At 47.3% G+C, this 22,965-nt stretch overlaps 1 protein-coding gene across 1 annotated transcript in view; it reads right to left on the bottom strand.

Annotated features, from left to right (window-relative positions):
• Window positions 1-22,965, bottom strand: part of arhgap24 (Rho GTPase activating protein 24) — a 606,798-nt gene that overhangs the window by 476,902 nt on the left and 106,931 nt on the right. Inside the window, exon 2 of the mRNA XM_072496252.1 lies at window positions 9,686-9,885. Within this exon, the coding sequence (XP_072352353.1) occupies window positions 9,686-9,865 (180 nt within the window). The 5' untranslated portion in view covers window positions 9,866-9,885. The remainder of the gene's footprint in view (window positions 1-9,685; window positions 9,886-22,965) is intronic.

Here is a 22,965-nt window from a genome sequence, read left to right as displayed (position 1 = left end):
GGCAAAGGGATCAATCAATTTTAACATATATTGTTTTCTGCATTTTGAATTTTTTTCAAGTTACACAATTAAATTTCCAGCACAAATAAGTGTGTAATATTATACCTCCAGACACATTTTTTAAATCAGTTATGGCAACTTAGAGACACTCATCCCAAAACTGTGGGCCAGCGATCCTGGGAATTCTATCATGCTTGGCAGGTACAGCCATCATTGAATGTGATGGACTGCCCAGTTTCAGAAGGAGATTCCCCAAATAGCAGGTTCCCCAGTATCTTACACCAATTCTGTGCTATATCCCACAAGGGACAGGGAACATCTGATGTAGGATTGGTCACATCAGCCTGACGCCCTTTTTCTGCTGGTCTCCATGTTTAGGACAGGTGGAAACTCCACCACGGTGCCAACACCGCGGGTTAATTCCCGTACCAGCACTCGCCTGCGGTGTGGTGATCTTGAGGTTAAATCACCACCAGTCAGCTCTCAAAGAGAGAGCAGTCGATGGTCTTCTGGGACTGTGGTGACATTTACATTTGGGGCGGTACAGTGGTTAGCACTGCTGCCTCACAGCTCCAGGGACCCGGGTTCAATTCTGACCTTGGGGGACTGTGTGGAGTTTGCACATACTCTCCATATGTATGAATTTCCTCTGGGTCCTCTGGTTTCCTCCCACAGTCAAAAGATGTGCAGATTAGGTGGATTGGCCATGTTAAATTACCCCTGAGTGTCCAAAGGTTGGGGATAATGGGGATAGGGTGGGGAATTGGGCCTATTGATGGCCTCCTTCTGTACTGTAAGGATTCTATGATTAGGCCATCATTGCGTACAGTAGACCAGAATCCCACCGTATCTAGGTCCCAACCAAGTGTCCAACTGTTCCAGCAAAGTTATGACAGGAATACATCAGTAAGGCCACAGATTCTTTGAGGCAATTATTTTAGAGCAGCAAGTTGGAAGAAAAGTATATTTGAAAACTCCTATGCTTAATACTGTGTTCCAAAAAAAATTCTTATTTTCTGATGTTCCACTTATCCAGAGGATATTCTTTTTTACTTCACCCCATCTATGGTAAACTCCCAACTGCATGGCGGTATAATGTGAAGATTAGAATTCAAAACCCTGGCTATCTTCATGATTTTTGTGACTGGAGGAATTTCAGTGGGAGTGTTGGTCAGGCAAGATTCCAAGGTGGGGGAAGCTTTTCTGTACTAATTCTAGTCAAATAGTAAATGCATTCCTTACAACACATTTACACAGTTTTTCTTCAATAAGAGGCAATGTCTGCCCAAGATTGTTCCTGTAAGCAGTTTTCATATCCAAGTAACCAGTGTCAGGAATGTGGCTGCATCCCCCATGTCGTTTGATGGATGTCTGGGACATGCATCATCTGCACTGATTTTATTTACTGTGTAAGGAAATTGTATTAAACTTGAAGTGGCATGAAGCTCAGGTTTTTGCCTTTAACTATCAACCACAATCTGCGCAAGAATTGAAGCCTCCAGCTCCAGTATTTCAATCACAAGCCTCTGCTGACTTCAACAATGTATCTTCCAGCAGCAGGTAAATATATTTTGCACTGTTATTAGTGTGTCCATCTATCTATCAATCAATGATTATGTCAAATAAACCAAAAAAAAAATGATTGGATTTTACAGACTTAATTAAAAATGGAGCTGTAGTTACCTTTTTTCCCATTGCATTGAGCTCTCAGCTTAGTTTGTCCTCTGGGGGTTTTATCGTACAGCCATTAATTACAAAATTATGAGGGGCACAGACAGAGTGGATAATCAGAGGCTTTTTCCCAGGGTAGAAGGGTCAATTACTAGGGGCATAGGTTTAAGGTGCGAGGGGCAAGATTTAGAGGAGATGTACGAAGCAAGTTTTTTTACATAGAGGGTAGTGGCTGCCTGGAACTCGCTACCGGAGGAGGTGGTGGAAGCAGGGACGATAGTGACATTTAAGGGGCATCTTGACAAATACATGAATAGGATGGGAATAGAGGGATACGGGCCCAGGAAGTGTAGAAGCTTTTAGTTTAGACGGGCAGTATGGTCGGCGCAGGCTTGGAGGGCCGAAGGGCCTGTTCCTGTGCTGTACTTTTCTTTGTTCTTTGTAATTAGTTTGAGGCTGAGGTCTATTCATTTTGTAACCAGGCACTTTGGTTCTCTTGACAATATAAATGCTGGGGGGTGAAATTGATCCACTCCAGTAGGATGAAACAAGCCAATCTTTCACCGTGCCAGTTTTTGTTTTGCATTGACGTGAAGAAAATATTGCCAAGATTTTTAATTTCAAACAAGCAAAAAGAAACACGTCTCAGAAAAGAGTTTGAACTCTCATTCTATGAACTTGAGTGGAAGGAGTATTTGGAGAAGTGCCTTTGTGCAAGGTGGCCATTGGCTTGCCATAGTCGTGTGACCTCTGGGGCGAAATTCTCCTACCCGCCCCGCCACATTTCTGCCTCGACCGGCCGGCGGGAGTCTTCGTAACACCGGCCGGTCAATGGGGCAGCCCCACGCCGTCGGGAAACCCCCGGGCGCCGGCAAAACGGAGACTCCCGCCGACGGAGAATGATACCCCTGATGTCTAAAAGCTTGGTGCAGAAGCCATTTCATCCACCACCAGTGGCAAATGATGTCAGTAATGTGCAGCTGAAATTGGGTGGATTTTGATGGCTTCAGTAGAGCCAGCAACTGTAAGAATCAGAATAGAGTAATTAAAACTTCCGTTTGCAACTTTGTACAGGATATTGGTTATTGGTTAAGATAATGTGGCTTTGAGTATTCCAGTACCTGCTCCTATGGAGGTGAAGGCAAATTTGAGAATGATTTGCAAATTCTTCCAGACTCAATAGCAAAATTAAGAAGAGTTAAACAGGAAAACTGAACAAGCAAGAAAACAACTGTTATAAGTGCTGGGGAAAGAGTGCTCCATCTTTATGGCACCTCACTGAGCAGCAAAAAAGCCAGTTTTGTGAAATTTCGGAGGCCTCCAGAAACCAATTTGAGCCCTCCACTAATGTAACTTATGAATGATATGGGTTCAACAACAGAGTTTAGAAGGAGGTGGAGAATATTGATCAGCATGTGAATGTAATGAGATGCCGAGTTGAATCTTGTTTGCGTTTGAACAACTGAAAGATCATCTGATCAGAAATAGGATTGTCTTAGGAATACGACACAAGATCCCACCATAAGAGCATAAAGTGAAGAGAAACTTCAAGAAAGCTATTGACATGTGCAGAAGCTCTGAAGTAATCATCAACAACTGCAGAGAGAGAACCTGTGTGACTCTGCACTCTGCAGAGGGGCAATTCAGGCCTTCCAAGCCTGGAGGAAAGAATGAACTCTGTACAGAAGGACTAATAGAAAGAGCAAGGCCAGAGTACTAGATGTAGATATTGTGAATACATTCACACAAAGGAAAAGGAAGTATAGCCAGCAATGTGAAAGCAACTGCAAGAAGCTGAATCACTTTGAACACAAGTATTTTGCTGGACAGAAGAAAAGCAAGACTATAAAATGCTATCTGTAGAGATGTTGTACGATGATCCTGATGAATAGCTCTGCACCCTAAACAGGTTATCACTGTAAAGTCTCAAGGAAAAACATTGGGCGGGATTCACCGATATCGCGGCCAAGTGTTGACGCCGATGTTAAAATCAGCCCGAGTGATGCCGGCGTCAACGGGCCTCCAGACCCAGTAATTCTCCTCTTCTTCAGAGGCTCAAATGACGCCGGAGTGCTGTGGCTACCCACGGAGTCGGATCCCCACGCCTCCCCGACCAGAATGGCCCACGCAGCCAGAACGCCGAGGTCCGCTGGGTGGGACCATATCTAAACCACGCCAGCAGGACTCAGCAGAACTCGGTGGGCACTCGGCCCGTCGCGCGAGGAGAATCACCGCGGGGGCCGCTTTCACCCCGGGGGCCGCTTTCAACAGCCCCCGACCGCGCCGCAGCAACCCGGAGAATCGCTGGCCCAGCGTCGGAGCGGCGTGGTGGGATTCTCGCAACCCCCGGCGATTCTCCGACCGGCACGGGCTTGGAGAATCCCGGCCATGACTATTGGAATGCCTACAGAAGGAGAGCATCAATTTAATATGAAACTTCAGACAGACAGGGGTGCTACATGCAAAATCATGAGCTTTGCAGACCTGGGTGAAGTTACTCAAAAGTTACTCACACCCCCAGACACAGCTATCACAATCCTAGTCCATACTTCTGCACAAACGCCTCAGCCTCCTCCGGAGTTTCAAAGTAATAATCTTTCGAGTCATGCGTTACTTGAAGGCATGCAGGATAAACCACGCCAAATCGACCTTTGCTCCGATATAATGCAGCCTTAGTCTTGTTGAAAGCTGCCCGCCTCCTGGTACAGGAGCTCCTCTACGTCATCCTGATAGATCCTCGCATTGTGGCTTTCCCATCTGGAGTCCCAATGCTGTTTTACCCACTTCAGAACTCTTTCTTTCTTTTGAAAACTGTGAAAGCGCACAATGATCGCACGCTGTGGCTCACAGTATGGGATTTCTACCTCAAAGATCTGTGGGATCCAACTCAAGAGGGGACGCCATTTCCCCCTTCGCCACCATCTTCCAAAACATCTGCGCCATAAACTTTGACGGACTTGGGCCCTCCAAGCCCTCCGGCAACCCAACCACCCTCAAATTCTGTCTTCTGGAACGATTTTCCAAATCGTCCATCCTCACTCTTAATTCCTTGTTGTCAGCAGCCACCTGCACTATCTCCACTTCCAAAGAGGTCATCTCGTCTCTTTGCTTGACCAAGTCACCTCCACCTCTTTAAGCTCCACCCCCTGCACCTTACCACATTGCCCATTTTTGCCAAGGCTGCTCGAATCAGACACATCGCCCTTTCAATCACTCATTCATGATTCTCAGAAACCTCTCGCCGTAATTTCTGAAGTTACTCCGCTAGTTTGCCTGAGAACATCTGACTGGTTAGTGAATGGTCACTGAGGCCCTAGGGGCCTCCGCCATTTTTCTCCCAGACAGAACTCTCGAGGTTTCCAAGTTCAATGACGTTTCCTTGTTCTTCTGCTGCCTACTCTTATATTTATTGAGCATCCCTTTGTCATGGGAGTCTTAACCATTTAACTAACCAAGCTCCAACCCAAACCTCCTCCACAAATTGTCTCACGGGAGCCACCTCCTATGCGACTGCTCTCCTACATGTCGCCACCAGAAATCCGGAGTTCTGGAATTTTGACTCAGCAACTGTAAAGGAATGGCCATATGTTTCCAAGTCAGGATGGTGAGTGGTTTGGAAGGGAACTTCCAGGTTGATGATGGTGTTCCCAGGCATTGACAGTCTTTATCCTTCTAGATGGCAGAGATTGCGGGTTTGGAAAGTACTCTCTAAGGAGCCTTAGTGAGTTCCTACAGGGCATTTTGAAGATGGTACACACTGCTGCTAGTGGTGGAGGGACTGAATGTTAAAAGTGATGGATGGGGTGCCATTCAAGCGGGCTGCTCTATCTTGGATGGTGTCAAGTTTTTGAATGTTGTTGGAACTGCACTTAGGCAAGTGGAGAGCATTTAGTCACATTCCTGACTTGTGTCTTGTAAATGATGGGAAGGCACTGGGGAGTTAGGAGGTGAGTTACTCACTGCGGAATTCCCCGCCCCCGACCTGCTCTTGTAGCCACAGAATTTATATAGTAAGTTCCGTTTCTGGTCAATGGTAATCCCCAGTTGTAAACAACTAAGTCACTGAGAGTACTGAAGAATTTTTTTCCTCATGTTGTAGGCAATGCTACCAAAACAGAATATATTGCTAGAAAAGTTTTAGATTGGGGATAACATGATTTTTGCCAATGACAATGAAGGAATGGCACTATACATGTACTAATACATCAGGAAGCAAAGGCAAACATATTTGCCACTGGTAAGATGCTTACATGAAGAGGAACCTAGGAGCCCATGATATCCAAGGAAGGGAGGGTGTAATAACTTCACCATGGTCATTCCTCTATCTATAATCCTGTATTAAAGTAACAAAAAGGACCGCTTACAACACTTGCACTCCAGCCTGGGGATCTTCGGAGATGTTGGTCCAGGTTGAAACAGTGGGTTTTAAACTCACTCCTTGCACCTTCTACTGGATGATCCTCCACCTGCTCATTAGGAGAATCCATATTCCATGAAGCCCACGGGAGATCTATTGCCGATCCCCCATGCCCTTTGTGGCTATCATAACGGGGGAGGGGGAGGATGGGTGGAATAAATGCCTCCTGTTGCCCCTGCTGAGTATTTGCAACATTTTTGGTGGGATTTACCGGCTGTTCACGCCAGTGGGAAATTCCGGTCCCATGCCAGTGCACGGGTTTCCCGGCGATGAGGGGTGCTGTGGACAATGGTGGGACCTGTAGATCCTGCTGGCAGGCCGCCTCTGCCGCCGAAAAACACGTGGCGGGGCTGGTGGGAAAATCCCGTCCTTCGTGTATTTTGTAAATTTCAGATGAACCTTTTTGGCTTTTCTAGGGGCATCTCAAAATACGTGAGTTGTCACATTGTATAAAACTGAGTAAACCAGATGATTACCTGCTGCAGAATAAAATGAATTGCTTTCAAAATGCATTGATCTTGATATTAAGGTTTCAACAAAGTTCAATATTAGTGATTTTGAATTAAGCCACTTAATCTCAGGAATGCAGTCGTAAGGAAGAAGCATCTTCATTATTACCCCCAAGGTTAGAAGCAAGGTTAACTAATGTCTGCAACTTTGGGTGAATTAATGTGGAATAGGTTGACATTTAATGCTGTTGCTGAATAAAGGAAAATATACAAAGTACAAAAGAGTTTTCTACGGTGATTTATGCCCCTGCTGAGATGTGGAAAATATTGTGCTTTCTTTTCAACAGTTAAGAGCCCTCAAGGATCCATCAGTTGCTTATAAAGTTCTTCACCTTAGAAATGTTACAAATTTAAACTTTTTAAAATAATCATGAATTGAATTTAAACATTCGACCTCCGAATAGAACACAAGAACAAACCCGTAGAGTTGTGTACAACTTGGTTCAGCAAAGTGCAACTTTAAATTAGCAGCAAATCCATAACGACAGTAGCGCATTATGCAACATCACAGTGCCATAACCTCAGCCTTTAAGCAAACGCTTACTATTCCCACCCATCACAAATGACTAAAAAGGTAAAAATGATGGTGAAGGGGAATAGAACATAAAATCAAAAACAATTAGCTACAGTCTGATGTCAATAAACTTAAAATTGGAGCACAGTACTCGCTGTGTACAAGCAGGGTGAGTGGGGGTGGTGCTGCCAGAGCTGTGAGAGAGCAGCGGGCTGGAGGGGAAGGAATGGGGGGAGGGGAGGGGTGCCAGAGCTGTAGGAGCGCGTACAAACAGGGGCGAGTGCATACTTCATATGAGTGAAATTTAAAGCTGTGAATTGTGGTCAAAACACCATCCCAGCAGCGTGCAACACAGGACACAGGACGGAAACCTAAAATAAGGGACAATCCCATAAAAGAAGGGACAGTTGGTCACTCTGGCTGCAGATGAAACTTCAAATGATGGAAATACACCTAAAGGAGCTTGCAAGCTTAGTTAACCTATGTGACACGCTAGTTACCTAATGGGCAGCCCACTTCTTTTTTTTTTAGAAAATATTTTATTGCGGCATTTAACATTTTTAACAGAGAGATCCAACACCCCCCCCCCGACGGTCAATTTTCGTTGACGGAGTTGATGAACAGCTGCCACCTTCAAACAAACCCCTGTAGTGAAGCCCCTTAAGGCGAACTTAGCAGCCCACTTTTGAACAATTTTTTAAAATTGTTTTCATGAGATTTGGGTGTTGCTGACAAGGCCATCCCTAATTGCCCTTGAACTGAGTGAATCTGGAATCATAGTTCGAGGGAGAGTGGGGGCGTGGGGGGTGGTCCCTTTGTTGCTGAGCACATTTGAGTAGATTGCGCATGTATTCAGTGGGCTTGTCTCCAATCAGCCTGAACAGTTGTTGAACATTCTGATCTGCCCAGTTGGGGTCATTCTGGCACACATGTTACACACCCATCCAAGTGCCCTTCCGACACGGAGTAGCACATGGGTCATGTCGGTAGTGGTACGACTTTTCATTCTGAGTGCCTTCAGCTTCTGTAGGTCTGGCTTCAGCCCAGTTATGGAGCCAAATATCGAGTCCAAGGTGCCTCATGTAAACCAATATCTACCTTTTCCTTCCTTTACTGTCCCAATTTTTCCATCATCCCAATGATTGGACTAAACTCAGGAATTCATTGTTGGTGGATTGATTTGAATAAGCTTTTTTTTAGAAAGCTTTTTAAAATACTCATTTGCAGCATATTAACTGTTATAATACTGCTTTCATTTTAAGCATTGGAAACTGGGCCCTGCATCTATTTGCCAAGTGACTGAGTCACCTTTTCCCATCTTACTGTTTTCCAGGGATTGTTCCCTTAATTATAACCTTCTGCTTAAATTATATTATTTCAATGTTTAATTTCTGATTTCTTCTGATAATTTTTCAGCTTTGAAAATATGGACCCTTCATGAGGTGGTGGTACAGTGATCCATGATAATACTCGGAGGAAATTTTAATTCAATAATAATCTGGAATTAAAAGTCTAATTGATGACATGAAACCATTGTCAATAGTCATAAAAGCCCATCTAGTTCACTAATGTCCGTTAGGGAAGGAAATCTGCCGTCCTTACCTGGTCTGGCCGACATGTGACTCCAAATTCATAGGTAAAGTTGCCAGGTGACCATAGGCTGCTTTCCCCTTTCAGGGGGAGAGCTGACTGGTGGTGATTTAACCTGAGGGTCACCATACCTCAGACGAGGGGCAAGGTTGAGAAGGTGGGCCTTCATCAATAACCTCAACCGGTACGGGAATTGAACCTGTGCTGCTGACTTCACTCTCCATCACGAACCAGCTGTCTAGCCAACTGAGCTAACCAGATCCATAGCAATGTAGTTGACTCTTAAATGTCCTCTGGAATGGCCTAGCAGGGATATCAGGACTGGGCAATAAATGCTGGCCTAGCCAGTGACCCCCACATCCCATAAATTAAAAAAAAGTCCACTGAACACATGCGCGATCAACTCACAAGATCGGATGTGTTCAGTTGTGAGAGGGACCCACCAATTAATACAATAATGATTCGATAGAAAATATTCCAATTTCTTTATAATTATTTCAGATACTTTCAACCAATTTTTAATTGTTTTCCCATTGGTTTTCCTTTATTATAATTTACAATTCTTTGGATAGAACGACCAGTAACTTACACTCCCCAAAACCTTGGAAATGACACTCTAGCAAACAGGAATTACTCCATGCGGTCTAGTAAATTTATACTTCGACTTGCACAGAACTTCTCTTTTACCTTGGAAACTAGAAATCATTGGCAATGAGTCCACAGCAATTCTCTGACAAAATCGTTTCAAACTTTCAACAGAAATGCGCATGGAAAACAGTATGAAAAGCTCGGAGAACCAATAAAAGAACAATAAATATAAAAAGAAATCTGCCACAGTCCCTCACAATCCTGTGAGATAACATTGCTCACATAACAGCTTCATCAGCTCAAGTACGCCACTGCTACTTATACATTAAATTCACATGAAAGTCTTTGAAAGATGACTTATTATCACAGATTAACTTTTGGCACCAGCCTACTTACCAGTGGCCTGTTTTCATCTTCATCCTTATAGTAGTGAAGCTGGTCCCCCTTCAGCACAAACCACCGTGTGTGCCAAGTCTTGACAAAGCCACCTTGCTTTCTCAGCCATCCACACTTAATGACATTTTGCCTGGCTCGGACAGACTGGGGACTGTCCAAGGAGCCACTGTGTTCATCCATTATGAGGCTAATAGATTTCCCTGGTAAAGAAAAAAAACAGCAGCCAATTAGCAGAAAATAAGTAAGCATATATCACACTGACTTAAATACCAGACTTTATCTTATAGATACACATCCTTATATCCTGCTACAGACTAACCTACTTCTTTACACGCCGTCTGGATCGGAGCTAACCCACGCTTGAAGGATTATAGAGGTAGCTCCTGCCAAGGAAAACAAACGATCAAAGGTCTCTTCAACTGCAGGAGAAGAATCCATTCCATGCTACATGATGAATGCCAATATTTAAAAAATCAATACAGAATGATTTTGCTCTCTTTTGTATCCGTGTAATCTGTTATTCCCACTCAATGTAAACACTCGCTCACCAGTTTCTCCACAAATGTAACTGTCACATACTTCAAATAAAGCAAAGCGTATCTCCATATCTATGAACATTTAAATATGACAGACATTTACAGACTAGGGGAAGCTGAACTTGTTCTGCAATCCATAAAATATTTCACCAGGTTCTGAATCTGTTTGCACAACAGCTGAGGATCACATGGCCAAACCAGTCCAAAAATGTGCATGTTCGTTACAAATCTATATATTGCTAACAACACTTAATATTTATGTTTCTGGTATGTGAACAGCAACTTGGTTCTTACATAAAGCAAATGAGGGAACTGTTTGACTCAGATGATTTTTCTGGGCTTATCCAAGTCAAGTAAAAGTCTTTTTTAATTGTTCATGGGATAAGAGCATTGCTGGCAATTTTGCACTTCCCTAATTGCCCTTAAGAAGGTTATGCCAAGTCGCCTTCATGAACTGCTATAGTCCATCTGGGGGAGTGATGCACGATCAATTACACAAAGATGAGAGTAGGATGTAATCGAGGCTTTATTATACTGAGATGTGTGGCCTCCTACAGCAGCTGACGAAATGGCTGCTGTACTGGGAGCACACATATTTATACTCCGCCTACTGGGCGGAGCCAGCATTGGGATCTACCCCCGTACCTGTAGTACAAGGGCCTTACCGTAAAGCACCTATCAACATCCTATATATACAATATATACATCAGTGGTGACTATCACATTCACCCCCTGTTAAAAAAATGAGTCCAGCGGGGGTGGTGGAGAACTATATACAGAAAGTTGTGTTTTAAAAGTACAGATAATATTACAAATTCAGGTGGTCCGGTGCCTTGATCTGACGTTGAGAGCGCCACAGTGCTGGTGGCGATTCCAGCGGTGGCTTGGTCTTCGGTGACTCCGGGAGCGTGTCGAAATCCTCTTCATCCCCGGGTGGGAGCAAGGGGAGGACGGATTTTCCCGGAGCAGGGACTGCGGTGGGGTGCGCCGGGGTAGGGGGGAGGGGGGAGGGTGGCACCGGGTCGGAGGGGGGAGGTATGTGTAGAAGCAGCTGGTGCCAGGTCCCTGAGGGAGACTGTGTCTTGGCAGTCGTCGGGGTACGCTACGAAAGCGTACTGCGGGTTAGCATGAAGTAGCTGCACCCTCTCAACCAACGGGTCCGCCTTGTGGAGTCGAACGTGTCTATGGAGGAGAACGGGTCCTGGAGCTGCCAGCCATGTCGGGATCGAAACCCCGGAGGTGGACTTCCTAGGGAAGGCAAAGAGACGTTCATGGGGGGGGGTTCATTAGTCGCGGTGCACAGGAGCGACCGAATGGAGTGAAGTGCGTCGGGGAGGACCTCCTGCCAGCGGGATACCGGGATATTTCTGGACCGTAGGGCCAGCTGGACGGCCCTCCAGACCGTCCCATTCTGCCTCTCCACATGCCCATTTCCCCTGGGGTTGTAGCTGGTCATCCTGCTCGAGGCAATGCCCCTGTTGAGCAGGTACTGGTGCAGCTCATCGCTCATGAATGAGGATCCCGGTCGCTGTGGACATAGGCGGGGAAGCCGAACAGAGCGAAGCTGGTGTTGAGGGCTTTGATGATGGTGGCAGACGTCATGTCGGGGCATGGGACGGCAAAGGGGAATCAGGAATATTCATCGATCACACTGAGAAAGTACGTGTTGCGGTCGGTGGAGGGGAAGGGCCCTTTGAAGCCCACGCTGAGGTGTTCAAAGAGGCGGAAGGCCTTCACCAGGCACGCACGGTCTGGCCGGTAGAAGTGCGGTTTACACTCCGCGCAGACCTGGCAGTCTCTGGTGTTCGCCCTGACTTCCTCGATGGAGTAGGGCAGGTTGCGGGCCTTGATGAAATGGTCAAAACGTGTGACCCCTGGGTGACAGAGGTTGTTGTGCAGGGTCCGCAGTGGGCCCACTTGTGCACTGGCACATGTACCTCGGGACAGGGCATCGGGGGGCTCGTTGAGCTTACCGGGGCGATACAAAATCTCGTAATTGTAGGTGGAGAGCTCGATCTTCTACCTCAAGATTTTATCATTTTTGATCTTGCCCCGCTGTGTGTTATTAAACATGAAGGCAACCGACCATTGGTCAGTGAGGAGAGTGAATTTCCTGCCGGCCAGGTAATGCCTCCAGTGCCGCACAGCTTCAACGATGGCTTGGGCCTCTTTTTCGACGGAGGAGTGCCGAATTTCGGAGGCATGGAGGGTGGGGAAAAGAATGCCACGGGCCTGCCTGCCTGGTTGAGGGTGGCGGCCAGAGCGACGTCTGATGCATCGCTCTTGGCTTGGAAGGGGTGCGTCTCGTCGACCGCGTGCATCGCGGCCTTGCCGATGTCGGTCTTGATAACGTTAAAGGCCTGGTGAGCCTCGGCCGTCAGAGGAAAAACAGTGGATTCAATGAGTGGGCGGGACTTGTCCGCATAGTTTGGGACCCACTGGGCGTAATACGAAAAGAACCCCAGGCAACGTTTGAGGGCCTTGGGGCAGTGGGGGAGGGGGAGTTCCATGAGGGCCGCATGCGATCGGGGTCGGGCCCCAGAACTCCGTTCTGGACCACATAGCCGAGGATGCCTAATCGGTTCGTGCTGAATACGCACTTCTCCTTGTTATACGTGAGGTTGAGGAGAGTGGCGGTGTGGACAAATTTGGCAAGGTTGGCGTCATGGTCCTGCTGATCGTGGCCGCAGATGGTGACATTGTCCAGGTACGGGAAAGTGGCCCGCAGCCCGTACCTGTCACCGTTCGGTCCATCTCCCGTTGGAAGACCGAGACCCCGTTGGTGACGCCGATGGGAACCCTAAGGAAGTGGTAAAGGCGGCCGTCTGCCTCGAACGCAGTATATGGGCGGTCCGCCTTGTGGATGGGGAGCTGGTGGTAGGCTGATTTCAGGTCTACTATTGAGACGATCCGGTGCTGTGCAATCTGATTGACCATATCAGATATGCATGGGAGAGGGTACGCGTTGAGCTGCGTGTACCGGTTGATGGTCAACGACCATTCTGTTTTTCTCCCCAGTTTTGACCACTACCACTTGGGCTCTCCAGGGGCTGTTGCTGGCCTCGATGATGCCTTCCCGAAGCAGCCTCTGGACTTCAGACCTGATGAAGGGCCTGTCCTGGGCGCTGTACCATCTGCTCCTGGTGGCGACGGGTTTGCAATCCGGGGTGAGGTTTGCAAAAAGGGAAGGTGGGTCGACCTGAAGGGTCGCGAGGCCGCACACAGTAAGGGGTGGTAGGGGCCCGCCGAATTTCAGGGTCAGGCTCTGGAGGTTGCACTGGAAGTCATGGCCGAGTAGCAAGGCAGCTCAGAGGTTGGGGAGGATGTAGAGGCGGAAGCCGCTGAACTCCATGCCCTGGACAGTGAGAGTGGCGATGCAGTACCCCCGGATCGCCACGGAGTGGGACACGGAGGCCAGGAAGATTTTCTGGTTAGCGGGGTGTACCGCGAGGGAGTAGCGCCTTACCGTATCGGGGTGAATGAAGCTTTCAGTGCTCCCGGAGTCCAGCAGGCAGGAGATCTCGTGCCCGTTGACCTTCACTTTAGTTGAAGCAGTCGCGAGGTTGTGTGGTCGAGACTGGCCAATCGTGACCGAGGCGAGACACGGCTGGTCGTTGGTGGTTCCAGGCGATGTGTGGCCAGGTGAGGTGCCCAGCGGGCATGGGTCCTGAGATGGCGCCGCCCACGGACCGAACGTGTCATGGGGAAAGCAAGATGGCGGCGCCCGTTGGTCCTGGGAGGAACAAGATGGCGGTGCCCACATGCCACACGTGTTTAGAGTCAAGCAAGATGGTGGCGTCCACTGGCCGCACATGGTCCTTGGAGGGGAAGATGGCAGAGCCCACTGGCTGCACGTGGGGGGTGCCGGGACAATAGCGGCGATCGAGTGGGCCTGACACACTGCAGCGAAATGTCCCTTCTTGCCACAGGCCTTGCAGAGGGCGCTCCGCGCTGGGCAGCGCTGTCGGGGGTGTTTTGACTGCCCACAGAAGTAGCATTTGGGCCCCCGGGGTTGGTTGGCTGCCGCGCGTTCGGGGACATAGATGGGGTGGCCGTCTGCGGAGTCCACAATGCACAGCGGGGGTGGGCCGCGCGTTAGGGGACATAGGCCTGACTGTTGCGTGATGCGACCGTAAGTGAAAGCGCCAGTTTTTTGGTCGCTGCGAGGTCGAGCGTGGCCCCCTCTAAGAGTGCTGGCGGATGTAGTCAGACCCTATGCCCGTAACAAATGCGTCTCTCGTGAGCAAATTTGTGTGTTCCGTGGCCGAAATGGCCTGACAGTCACAGTCTCTAACTAGGGGGAGCAGGGCGCGCCAGAAATCTTCCACCGACTCACCGGGAAGTTGACACCACGTGGAGAGGAGGTGCCTGGCGTAGAGTGTGTTGGTCCGCTGAGCGTAGTTTTCCTTCAGCAGCGCCATGGCCTCTGCGTAGGTCGGCGCGTCCTGGACAAGTGGAAAGACGTTGGAGCTCAGCCGCGTGTAAAGGATCTGGAGCTTCTGTGCTTCTGGAATTTCGTCTAACGCAGACCCGATGTACGCTTCAAAACAGGCTAGCCAATGTTCAAAGTCTTTTTTGGCGTTGTCTGCTTGCGGATGCAGCTGCAGGCGATCCGGCTTGATGCGGAGGTCCATCTTCTGAAAAGCTCAGTGTACTAAATTGATGCACGATCATTGCACAAAGACGAGAGTAGGATGTAATCGAGACTTTATTACACTGAGATGTGTGGCCTCCTACAACAGCTGACGAAATGGCTGCTGTACTGGGAGCACACATATTTATACTCCGCCTACTGGGCGGAGCCAGCAGGCCGGGATCTACCCCCGTACCTGTAGTACAGGGGCCTTACCGTAAAGCACCTATAGCAACATCCTATATATACAATATATACATCAGTGGTGACTACCACAGGGAGTTAAATTGTTAGCAAGTGTATTCCAGGAATTTGGCCCAACAACAGTGATGTATTTCCATGTCTGGATGGTTTGGCTTGGCGGGGACATGCTGGTGGTGGTGTCCCCATGCTGTCATTGTCCTTCTGGTTAGTAGAGGTCACGGATTTCAAGATTGCTGTCAAAGGGGCTGTAGTGGGTTTTACGCTCCCTCTTGCAGACCTTATACACTGCTGCTATTGTGCATCAGTGATGGTGGGGGTGAATATTTAAGATGGTGGAATGGATGCCGATGGTAGAATTTGGTGAGAACTAAAAAATCAGTTTCATACCGGCGTGAAATTGCAGCGGAATCTTCATCTTCCAATGCTGCAAGCCATGGTGGATCGGGAATCATGCTGGAGGCATGGATTTGCACCCACCAATGGAATCTTCCCACCACTCCAGTATCTCCACGATGCCAGCGGGAAAACACATTGGTGCAGAACACGTCTGGACCAACGTGCCAGGTAAAAGTCAGGACTTACCTGTAGAATAGCTGGGGCTGCCTCTGGAGATCAGGAGGGAGGCCACCAGTGACATTGGACCCAGGGACACCACAGCAGTGGGTTGGGGAAGCATCTGCCAGGTGGATCTTCTAGGTTCAGTGACTTCACCTCAGAGCGTCCCTGGAGATATATCTTCTTCCTGTAGGAGGTCCATCTTCTTTCTTCAATGGTGGGTCAGTGATGTTGGACGCCATTCCACCCATAAATGCCGCAGTAGGCCATTTGGCCCTTCAAGCCTGCTCCAGCTTTCAATAAGATCATGGGCTGATCAGGCTGTAGTCTCAGCTCCACTTCCCTGTCTGCCGCCCATAACCCATGTTTCCTTGCCTAACAAAAATCTGCCCATCTCTAAAGACCCAGCCTCCAATGCTTTCCACACACCATGATCCTTTAAGAGAAAAACTTTCTCTTCATCTCTGACTTAAAAAGCAGGCCATTGAAAAAAATATATATATCCCTATGTCCAATAGTTTTAGTCAACCCCACAAGAGGAGGCATTCTCCTTGTGTTCACTCTATCAAGTCCTCTCAGGATCTTATATGCTTCAATATGATCACGGGCGGGATTCTCCGTTGCAAGTCTACCTCGCTACTGCCGCCAGTGAGGATGGAAAATTTGGCGCTCTGCCAAATCTCCATTCATTACAGCAGGAATGGAGAATCCCACCGGCATGAAGGAACAGAGAATGAAAATCCATTTCTCATTCTTCGAAACTACACTGAGTATAGGCCTGGTCTGTTTAATCGTTCTTCATGGGACAACCTCTTCATCCCAGGAATGATTCCAGTGAACCTTCTTTGAACTTCTTCTCACACAATAATATTTTTTCTGTGAATAAGGGGATCAAAACTGTTCACAGTACTCTTGCCAAGGCCCTGCAGAGCTATAGCCAAACTTTCCCACTTTTATATTCCGTTCCTTTTTTCAATAAACGGCAACGTTTCAGTTGCCTTTGCTAATCACTTGCTGTACCTGCACACTAACATTTTTTGATTCATGTACCCGGACTTCCAGATCCCTCTGTACCACTGAGTTCTGCAATCTCTCCATTTAAATGGTATACTGCTTTTCCATTCTCCTTGCCAAAGTGAACATGTTCACATTTCCCCACCTTATACTCCATCTGTCAACTTTTTGCCCACTCACAAAGCCGATCTATATCCCTTTGCAGACTCTCTACCTCCGCTTGACAACTTAATTTCCTGCCTATCTTGGTGTCATCGGCAAATTTAGCAACCATGCATTTGGACCCTTCATCCAAGTAATTGAAGTAAATTGTAAACAGTTGAGGACCCAACATGGATTCTTGTGGTACTACACCAGCTACAGCTTGTCAATTTGAAAAAGACCCATTTAACCATACTTTTTGTGAGCTAACCAATCATTTATCCAGGCCAATATGTTACCCCTACATCTTGTGTAATAATGTGACCACATTATTCTTATGGGTGTGCTGATTAGGTTTCTGGTTAATGGTAATCCAGGACGTTGAAGGTGGGAGATTCAGAAATTAATGCCATTGAATGTCAAAGGGGATTGGTTAGATTCTTTTTTGTTGGTGATGGTTATTGTCTGGCACTTGTGTGATGTGAATATTTTTTGCCACTTATCAGTCCAAGCCTGAATGTTGTCCAAATCTTGCTGCTTCAGTAACGTTGTGAATGGTACTGAACACTGTGCATGATCAATGAACATGCCCATTTCTGATCTTACTGTGCAGGGAATATTACTAATGAAGCAGTTGACGTAGTTAGGCCCTGGACACTACCATCAGCAACTCCTGCAACAATGTCCTGTGGTTGAGATGACGGTCCTCGAACAACCACAACCGTCTCCCATTGTGCTGACTATAGATCCACAACTATGGAGAATTTCCCCCCGATTCTCATTGAATTCAATTTTGCTAGGACTCCTTGATACCATATTTAGTCAAATGCTGTCTCGATGTCAAGAGCATTCACTCTCACTTAATGTCTTGAATTCAGTTCTTTTGTCTGTCTTTGAACTAACACTGAAGCGTGAATTGGATCCAAATGTCCCTGGTGGAACCCAAACTGAGCATTGATGGCTCGGTTATTACTAAATATATGCCACTTGATGGCACTCTCAATGACGCCTCCCACCTTTACTCATGGTTAAGAGGGGTCTGAAGGGATGGCAATTTTCCAATTTTAACATCTGCTTTTTGTAGACAAAATGCACGTGATCCTGTGTTGTAGCTTCATCGGTACGCATCTAATGTTTAGATATACCTACTGCTGCTCCTATCATGCTCTCACATCTCATCGAACTAAGGCTTGATAATTGCAGAGTGAGGAATATGTCAGGCCATGAGATTACAGATTGTGGTTCAATACGATACTGCTGCTGCTGATTCCACAGCATGAAATCGGATAGAAAAAATTTAAAAGATGCTCATTTGAATTATAGAAATATACTTGAAGGACACTAGTGAACCAGATGGGTTATAACAACAATCCAACAGTTTCCTGATCATCGTGATAATAGCTTAATAAATTAGTTCCATTTAATTTCTTGCAGATGCTATGGTGGGATTTGAATTTACAGCCCGGAAACCACCCTCCCCTCCAGCCCCAACCTCACCATCCCCTCACCCCCACTGCCCAGCAGAGCAGAGTTACCCACGGTGGATGCAAACTATTGACCACCGGTAGGATCTTCCGTCCCTTTGAAGTCAATGGGCTATTGCATGGCTTTCCCGCCTGCCCTGCCATGGGGAACCCACGGCGAGGGGCCAAATTCGACGGGGCTGGAAGATCCTGCTGAAGGGTGGGGCTTGAAAATCCCCGCTATGTTTCTAGAGCTTTTGGTTGCTGGATTCCTAGCCAAGTAACATTACCATTAAGCTACTGCCCTCTTAATTCAAAGCAGTTTACCATCAGAGATTTTTACCACATGTAATATTTACAATGGAAGTTATTAGAAATAAGTATGGCAATTATTTTATTATTATTTATATTTATTTATAGAATTTACAGTGCAGAAGGAGGCCATTCGGCCCATCGAGTCCGCACCGGCTGTTGGAAAGAGCACCCCACCCAAGGTCAACACCCCCACCCTATCCCCATAACCCAGTAACCCCACCCAACACTAAGGGCAATTTTGGACACTAAGGGCAATTTATCATGGCCAATCCACCTAACCTGCACATCTTTGGACTGTGGGAGGAAACCGGAGCACGCGGAGGAAACCCACGCACACACGGGGAGAACGTGCAGACTCCACACAGACAGTGACCCAAGCTGGAATCGAACCTAGGACCCTGGAGCTGTGAAGCAAGTGTGCTATCCACAATGCTACCGTGCTGCCGTCCCTTTGAAGTCAATGGGCTATTGCATGGCTTTCCTGCCTGCCCTGCCATGGGGAACCCACGGCGAGGGGCCAAATTCGACGGGGCTGGAAGATCCTGCTGAAGGGTGGGGCTTGAAAATCCCCGCTATGTTTCTAGAGCTTTTGGTTTCTGGATTCCTAGTCAAGTAACATTACCATTAAGCTACTGCCCTCTTAGCATTCTTTTCAATTTTTCATATCAGATTCCAAAATTACTATCTACCTATGTTCAAAAAGGCAGGACAGGTATCCACAGAGGCCGTGCATTTTTCTCTAAAAATGCTTTTTGCCCAATCTCCCCTCCCTTTCCTCAATTTTAGGATCACAATTTGCGGAAAACAGTGTGTACTTTGCTCTTCCACCTGAAAGAAAGGTTGGGACAATCTGGAACTTCCTCGGTGACTCGCAGTTGGTCAAAAGGAATTGACTTTCTATGAGTTGAAACTTAGCCTCCAAAGCTGTTATGTTACTCTCTTCCAGTGTGCTCCACCCTATCTGGAGAAACAATTCGCAAAACCCATCAACTGAAGGCGATGGCATGAGAAATTCCATCCTCAACTTGAAGTTGCAATTGTGTTCCTCGGACAACAGCTCTGCGCTTTACCACTTTCGCCCTGTTCCAACCCTTCTCTATTTCTGTTTTTTACAGATGCATAAATATAACTTCAAATAATTTGGGGGGGCACGGTGGTGCAGTGGTTAGCACTGCTGCCTCACAGCACCCATGATCCAGGTTCAATCCCGGCCCCGGGTCACTGTCCGTGTGGAGTTTGTACATTCCCCCTGTTTCTGCGTGGGTCTCGTCCCCACAACCCAAAGATGTGCAGGGTAGGTGGATTGGCCACGCTAAATTGCCTCTTAATTGGAAAAATAATTGGGTATTCTGAAAAAAATGTTTAATTTCAAATAATTCAAATACTTCAGTTTCATTCATTTTCCTATGTGTCACATCAAAAATATAATAAAGCAGTTTGTTTTATTATGATTTTCTGTAAATTCGCCAGTCAAATGTTACTTTAAACTTAGGTTAAAGTTATCATTGAAATTGGTGAATACAGTGTGATGATATGCCTATGGGCTATATCATAGTTGGATGCTATGCGACCTCCAACCAGCAGGTGGCGGTACAGTCACACCATGCGGTCTGTAGTCCAAGGTCATATGACCTGTGACTTGGATATAAAGGGAGATACATCCGGTCATCTTCAGAAGAAGATTGAGAGGGTAATAAGACGTATATGTGAATGGTCAGTGCTAGGTGCAAGTTCCAGAGTAATTAGCAGTCTCCATGATAACGTGCTGTGTAACAGATTGCTATTTTACCACACGAGACTCAATAAAAGATTCTGGTTTGGACAAGTCGAAGTGTTTGGTCAGTTCCTTCGTGAAGTTTCAAGGACCAAACACAACATACAGGAATGTCCTTCACCAATCCTGCAACTACCCCACAATTTTTATAAAGATATGGACAATACATTAATGTTCCAAACGTTGTTGTTGCACCGGTTGAAGGCAGTCAAAATTTCCAAAACAATTGGTGACTGACATTGTTAAAGACCAGAATAACAACTCCTTGAGGTTTCATTTCCAATGCCACATTAACCCAACTTACATATTCCATCTGTCAAAGTGCTATAGTGTGATACAATTGAGAGTTTGAAATATTGTCAAATTGTGTTACTCTATCAGCAAAATTCTGGAACATGGAACAACACATTTCCCAGGACAACGATGTTTCGCACAAATTCAGAATGATCTGTTTGACTTAATATGGGTAAAAGTTGCACCCATTTCCAACCCGTAGTGGTCACTAAATCTCATGAGAGGCCAAAAATGGGATTTGCTCCCGTTTCAGAAAACGATCTTCCCAGTCCTTTCCCGATGACACAATCAGGTTCATGCCCAGGAAGGGCACATCTGAATTCATTATAATACACTTACCATTTTAATGTTGCATCTTCAGCCCTCATTGGATCTTCCCACCCACCAGGCATGATGTCAGGTCAGCGTGTGAATTGCTACTGCTTTTGAGGAAGAGGAACCAGGCATCATGACCACTGAGAAGGAGGAAGGAGTGAGCACAACTGTCTCCATCCAGCACCAAGGAATCCAAGGAGACAGAGGCCCACAGCACAGGAGGGGAGGGGAGGGGGTTCACGGGTGTCTGGGGATGGTGAGGTAGGGGGTGGTCATGGGTGATTGGGGCGGGGGGTTGCGGTGGTTGGGGAAACATACAATAAATGGCAAAACACTTAGGAATATAGAAAGTCATAGAGATTTGGGCGGGCAGGTCCACAGACCTTTGAAAGTGGCAACACAAATGGATAAGGTAGTCAAGAAAGCATACGGAATGCTTGCCTTCATTGGACGGGGCATCGAGTATAAAAACTGGCAAGTCATGCTACAGTTGTATAGAACCTTGGTAAGGCCGCACTTGGAATGTTGAGCATAGTTCTGGTTGCCACACTCCCAGAAGGATGTAGAGGCTTTGGAGGGGGTGCAGAGGAGGTTGTTACGTGGTCTGGAGGGTGTCAGCTATGCGGAGGGGCTGAATAGACTCGGACTGTTTTCATTAGAACAATGGAGGTTGAGGGACGACCTGATAGAGGTCTACAAGATTATGAGAGGCATGGATAGAGTGGATGGGCAGGCACTCTTTCCCAGGGTGGAGGGATATGTCACCAGGGGACATGGGTTTAAGGTCCGTGGGGCAAAGTTTAGAGGAGATGTGCGAGGCAGCTTTTTTACACAGCGGGTGGTGAGTGCCTGGAACGCGCTGCCAGGGGAGGTTGTGGAAGCAGATACATTAATGGCGTTGAAAAGACATCTTGACAAATACATGGTGCTAAGGGATAAGGCACTAGGAAGTGCTGAGAGTTTTGGCCAAGGGTGGTATCATGACCGGTACAGGCTTGGAGGACCGAAGGGCCTGTTCCTGTGCTGTATTGGTCTTTGTTCTTTGGAGTTGTGATTGGTGTGGGTAGTCCTGAAGTCTGCTGTCTGTTATTTAAAAGTTCTTCGGGAGCTGTGTTAGTCTGCTGCCTGTGGCATGGGGCTATGGGCCTCCTGCAGCTGCGGGTCACATGGGTTCAGGTGTTATGAGAGTCAGGGAGCCGGGCCTAATGGGCTGGGTGGATGAGATCCCAAAAGAGAAGGCCGCATGGTGCCCAGCCTTGGGGGCGTGGCACAAACTCTGGAGTGGTTGTCCAGGAGCCTTAAGTACAGATGCATGACAGCAATAAGATCTCAGAATGAAGCAGCCAGAGATGGAAAGGCTGACAATTAGAGAGACTATTAGCTTTGCCTTACCCTGAAGCAGAAAGCAATTGTACCCTCTAACATTCCTGAGATTCATGCTTGTCAAACTAATTGGCCTTCAAGAGTTAACCCTTAAAAATGTCAACTGCCAACAGTCTCAGGGTCATGGAATGTGATCATAATCCAGGGTTGTGGATGATAATCTCCTGCAGGAACACAATTGGGGATAATGTGACCGGGATGCCTGGCGGATCAGAGGTCGATGACACCTGGCATGTGTGGATACTGCGCCTAAGCAAGGAGGGGTCCTGATGAAGAGAGCCGGGATGGTTTGAAGATGCTGGTGGAAGGTCGGGTGCTAGACCCTGCGAGGCAGCAGCATGTGTGATCAAGGTGAGATTGCAGGGATGTGGGAAGGGTGGAGCTCAGAAAGCAGACATGGAGCTCTTACCCTGGCTGATCGGAGTAGGTCACTCATCTTTTTTCTGCGTTGCACACCTGTCCAGTTGATCAGGCTGGTGGAACTGACCTGTGCTGCCACCGTCTCCCAGGTGGGATTTGTCAGCTTGCTGGAGTGCCTCCTGCCAGCTCGAGGATACATTGTGTCTCATCCACGGCACCCAGCAAGCGGCTGAGGGCCCCCTCCGTAAATCTAGGAGCTGGTTTCTTAGCTGCCATTCTCCAGAGAGCAAATA

This window comes from Scyliorhinus torazame, chromosome 3 (genome assembly GCF_047496885.1).
Source record: "Scyliorhinus torazame isolate Kashiwa2021f chromosome 3, sScyTor2.1, whole genome shotgun sequence".
Taxonomy (NCBI): domain Eukaryota; kingdom Metazoa; phylum Chordata; class Chondrichthyes; order Carcharhiniformes; family Scyliorhinidae; genus Scyliorhinus; species Scyliorhinus torazame.
Note: the sequence above shows the minus strand (reverse complement) of the source record. Positions and strands in the feature narration are given on the sequence as shown.